The 5,258-nt window shown below is 41.7% G+C and overlaps 1 protein-coding gene across 1 annotated transcript; it reads left to right on the top strand.

Moving 5' to 3' along the window:
* Positions 1–596: 596 nt before the first annotated feature.
* On the top strand, positions 597–2,709 carry LOC123147600 (glutamate receptor 2.9-like). The gene is made up of 4 exons (XM_044566861.1): positions 597–1,124; positions 1,226–1,379; positions 1,650–2,065; positions 2,164–2,709. Exons 1-4 carry the CDS (start codon positions 597–599, stop codon positions 2,707–2,709), a joined length of 1,644 nt encoding a protein of 547 aa, XP_044422796.1.
* Positions 2,710–5,258: the final 2,549 nt, after the last annotated feature.

Here is a 5,258-nt window from a genome sequence, read left to right as displayed (position 1 = left end):
ACTCCCTCTTTAATTAGGAGTTTGGGCAGACCGATTTTGTTCTCTCTTTCTCTATACAGAAATTAAGATTTTAGGCCCCACGAAGGGAATTTCCCCCGGTTTTTTCCCCTCCAGTTGTGAAGCAAACCAAACTAAAAGATCTAGAACTTTGGAAGTTTGAAATTTCTGAGCTTCCAAATTGGGGAGTTCAAATCCCTGAAGTTGAAATTTCAAATTCAAAATTCAGAAGTTCGAAAATCTCAGGAGTTTATTTTAAATTATGGAAGTACGTACAAGCCTTTCAGAAATAGTACTGTACCATTTTCTTTGAAGGTGCCGAACAAGGGAAACTTGCCAAAACATAGTGTGTCAAATAAGAAATTCATTAGAACGGAAAAAAAAATATCTTTGTCTCAGAAGTGACCACGCCTCTTTTGGTGGGCGGGTGTCCGCCAATTAGGTTCGCCTCAGAGAAATACTATCTCTCAAGCCGTTAAGCGAATTCACCACACGCCTGTAGTCCCTCACTTGGATGTGAAGCTTTGATACAATACAACAATTAGACCAATTTGTTGGCTAATTGTTTCCAGAACATGCTTTTGATTGGCAATTTTGTGATGCGTTTGTGCTTTGCAGCCGAGGACCTCATCAAGAATGCCCAAGTGCAAGCCATTATCGGGGGCCCTCAGCCACTTACCAAAGCAGATCACGGCATACACCTGGCCCAGAACAACCATATTCCATTTCTCTCCTACAACATTTCTCCAATATCGTGTGCCTTCTGGCTTGAAGAAAACGTAACAGCATCCGTAGGCCATCCCAAGATTGGATTTACATTTGAATCAAGTGACAGTATGATATTTCTTTACCCAAAAACCGTGCGAAGAAATGACATGAAACTACATACACAAAGTTCTAGTCAAGATTGCGAAGGGCAGACAGTGTTGAAGATTGCCGTGCCATTAAAAAATGGTTTTCATGAATTTGTGGAGGTTACTGGTCCTATTTCTGAGAAACAAAACATTACTGGCTATAGCATTGATATCTTCGAGGCAGCTATGAGGACTCTACATCCTGTTCCGTGCTATGAGTTTATTGTTTTTGACGGTCCTTATGATGAACTAGTAGGCAATGTGTCTTTGGGGGTGAGGCTTACTCCTACACACTTTCATCTCATCTTATTTTGTTAACATTTTTTTGAAACTAAATACATTTGAATCTTCCTAAATTTGTGGGGGATAAACAGGTGTATGATGGTGTAGTAGGCGATGTGACCATAACCGCGCAACGAGTTACAGTCGCAGACTTTACGGTGCCATACACACAGTCTGGTGTATCTATGCTTGTGCTTACCGAGGATGAACCAACCACAATCAGTTGGACATTTGTAAAGCCATTGAGTAAGAATCTTTGGTTTGCAACTATTGCCTTCTTATTCTATACTGGCTTTGTTGTGTGGATGATTGAACTACCCACAAATCAAGAGTGCCAAGGATTAAGTTTGACACGGTGCAGCACTGCCCTCTACTTTGTTTTCTCAACTTTGACGTTTTCTCATGGTCAGCACATCAACCTAAAACTTCTAACGATACTTGATGCCTTATCAATATATTATTGTTTTGTTACCATAGTTCTATGATAACATAATTGTCTCGTTCTTCCCTGCACAGGTCAAAGTATTAGAAGCCCTTTGACAAAAATTATTGTGGTGATATGGTGCTTTGTTGTGTTGATTCTAGTGCAAAGCTATACAGCTAGCTTGTCATCCATGTTGACTGCAAAGCGGCTCCGCCCTAGGGTGTCAAATCTAGATCAACTTCAACGGAACGACGACTTTGTAGGATACCAAGATGATTCATTTGTGCGGTCCTTCTTGATAAATCATCATAATATCAGTGAAAGTAGGTTAAGAAACTACAACACCAAAGAAGAATATGATGTTGCTTTGAGGAAGGGGTCCAAGAATGGAGGGGTGTCGGCCATTGTCGATGAGATCCCCTATTTAACTTCTTTCATCTCTGATAGTCGGTACAAAAAGGACTTTATGATGCTTGGGTGCATATACGAGACCCCTGGATTTGGTTTTGTAAGCTTCTCAGCCTACCGTGATATATTCATGATTACTCCTTGTTGCTTATATTTCATTCTTGGGAGTACTTTCTAACATCATGTTTTTATGGTCAGGCATTTCGTCAAGGTTTTCCGCTAGTACATAACATTTCTACTGCAATCCTAAACCTAGCAGAAGGGGTTAGTGGTTCACAAATAGAAGTTAAATGGTTCGGCACAACTTTACCATCGATTGGTGCTAGCACAATTTCTGACGGTGATTCTGTGCCTCTCACATTACAAAGCTTCTCCGGGCTCTTTTTGATCACTGGATCCATTTCAACTCTCATGCTACTGATAAGCATTGTGAAGTTGTTTTATGACAAAAGCAACACCTCTAGAAACACTGTTCCTGACCAACAACCTCTTGGTGAAGCTAGCAATGATGATACAAATCGATACAATAGTGGCGAGGATTCCCATTCGATACGAATCAGCATGGGCAACAACCCCGACCCTGACCAACAACGTCTTCATGAAGTTAGCAACGATGATTTCCAGGGTGTCCATCGGGAAGGTGGAAATGATGGGGATGCTCAGCCTGATCTAATGGAGCAGAATTGCATGCACAATGGCTCTATGCCTGCAGGACACATTCAGATTGAGATGAGCAATGTCTGAGATGAAAGGAAGCGCTAGATGCTCATGAGTACTTCTCTTATCGTTGAATCAATGTCCACAACCAATATCTTATAAGTTTTTTAATTCCATTTGTAAATACATGATGATTAGGACATACATATAGTAACTGACGTGTAATTTGACTCTTCTGGTGTAACGTTTGCATGAATGTGTTAGTACTTATTTATTCACAACAAATAAGTCTTGATACTCATACTAAAAAGGTTGTGTGCATTTCTAGTTGGTGCAGAATCCGGGAAGTAAAACTCCCTTCCAATTTTTTGCAAACAGAGCCTTGGGTCATTGATTAGGCATGTGGTTGTGCAACATGACCATCTGGGTTCAATTCTTAAAATTGACAGGTGATCCACAAGAGGTTTTTCCATTTATTGAGGATCAAACTTGATGTGTGGTGTGAACACTCCTCAAGATAAAATCTTGGTACTCGTCAAAACATCTTTAAAGACCAGGCTTGTTGTGTGGTGAGACTACACTTCAAGATATAATATTGCTACTCATACTAAAAATTATTTATGCATCCTTAATTGATGCAGAGACTGGAAAGTGAAATTAAGCAAACATAGCCCTTGGCTCACTGGTTAGGCATGCGGCTGTGCAGCCTGATCACCCGGATTTAATTCCTAGAATTGAATAGTGATGCATAGAGGTTTTCTTCATTTATTGAGGATCAAACTTAATGTATGGTGTGACCACCACCAAGATAAAATCTTGATACTCATCAACAAGGTTACAACTTTGGGACGCGGCTAATCTGCACCCGAGCTCATATGCTCCCGCATGAACAGTAAAATCGAAAAAAAATCGAAAAAAATTCAAAAAATTCCAAATTTTTTTTGAGAGAAACATTGACAAATGTTCTAAGTGCCTGCAAAAATTCGTCATGAAATCACATTCCTAGAAGGCGTGGCAAAAAAAACAAAAATAGTACTCTGAAAAAGCTACTTTCAAATGCATTTTGAAGCACTGAATTTGTTTTTTTTGCCACGCCTTACAGGAATGTGATTTCATGATGAATTTTTGCAGGCACTTAAAACTTTTGTCAATGTTTCTCCCAAAAAAAATTGGAATTTTTTGAATTTTTTCGATTTTTTTTTATTTTACTGTTCATGCGGGAGCATATGAGCTCGGGTGCAGAATGGACTTTTCGACAACTTTGCCACTATATACCTTTGCCGCTAGAAAAGAACTATTTCACTACTCCCCTACGACGTAGCCAGCCATTTGTTGTTGAAAAACAGAAGACACGCTCTCTCTCTCTCTCTCATCAACCAATATATCTAATGAGAACGTATCTGGTGCACTAGACCTTCTTGTGCTACTGGTGTACTAGAATCGTGTAGCACATATTTAAATGTTTGAAAAAATCTGAAAAAAAATATTAGCACATTAAAATAACATTAATGTATGTTGTCACAAAAATTCAAATCAAAATTCAAAACATAGCTCAATATACAAAAATGACAAATTTGACATTAAATAGTACATAACATAAGTTGGGCTTTTTACACGTCCGATGCACCGGTAGCACAAGAAGCCGGGGTGCACCAGATACGTCCTCTATATCTAATGTGTCAAAATGTGCTACTCTCTTTGTTTCCAGAATAAATATCTCAACTCAACTTTATACTAAAATTAGTATAAAATTAAGACACTTATTTTGAGAGGGAGGGGTAGATTATTTGACCATTCAACAGTCAGCTGTGTCGCGGGAATCGGCTAGTTCAGAGCACTATCAGAAGCTACGCAGAAACCGCAGGCGCATACATAGCAAGCTAGCATAGGTACACGTACCTCCCCGCTGTCGATGTAAGAGTGCACGTAAAAGGACTGTACAGTACTAATATATGCAGTAGGACCTGAGTGTATAAACTAGAACGAACGTCACTGTATGAGAATGTTCAAAACCACTGCTGATTCCCTCGCTTAACTGCACATAGCATTTTCATGATCTAAAGAAGTTGTACGGATAACCTCTGACTGAGCTCACCGTGAACTGATCAAACAAAGCTACAAAATCTATTGCTTCCTCCGGCAGAGAAACATTGCACCGGCCGGCCGAAACGTCACTGCGTTCGCGAGCTTGGCAGGGAGGCGGCTGACCGGCGATCGACCGAGGATGCTCCACGAAATTCACCCATCGCCCGTCACAAGCTCAGTAGCTCACTCACCTACGTAGCTCGATCGCTGTATATAAATGCCGGTGTTGCGCTGCTCCTGCTCCGTATGTAAACCACACAGACACAGCAAGTAAGTACAGTGCACAGGTGCAGAGTTCAGTCTCGTGCCATGGCGTGTTCGGCGAGGCGCTGCCTCTCTCGGCTCGTGCTTTGGAGCACCGCCTGGTCGTCGTTAGCCACGGCGGCGCCGGCGCGGGTCGGCGTGGTGCTGGACCTGACTAGCGACGTGGGGAGGAAGAGCCTCGCCTGCATCTCCGTCGCCCTGGATGACTTCTACCTGGAACATCCGAGCTGCGCCAAGCGGGTGGAGCTACGCGTGAGGGACTCGGGCGAACAGGCCGTCAAGGCGGC

This window comes from Triticum aestivum, chromosome 7A (genome assembly GCF_018294505.1).
Source record: "Triticum aestivum cultivar Chinese Spring chromosome 7A, IWGSC CS RefSeq v2.1, whole genome shotgun sequence".
NCBI classification, from domain to species: Eukaryota; Viridiplantae; Streptophyta; class Magnoliopsida; order Poales; family Poaceae; genus Triticum; species Triticum aestivum.
Note: the sequence above shows the minus strand (reverse complement) of the source record. Positions and strands in the feature narration are given on the sequence as shown.

What these genes read in the sequence shown, in the direction of transcription:
- LOC123147600 (XM_044566861.1), top strand. Translation starts at nt 597, where the DNA reads ATGCGTTTGTGCTTTGCAGCCGAGGACCTCATCAAGAATGCCCAAGTG. An exon ending in TAGGCAATGTGTCTTTGGGG is followed by an intron (nt 1,125 to 1,225) that starts GTGAGGCTTACT and finishes GGGGATAAACAG; the next exon opens with GTGTATGATGGTGTAGTAGG. An exon ending in GACATTTGTAAAGCCATTGA is followed by an intron (nt 1,380 to 1,649) that starts GTAAGAATCTTT and finishes TTCCCTGCACAG; the next exon opens with GTCAAAGTATTAGAAGCCCT.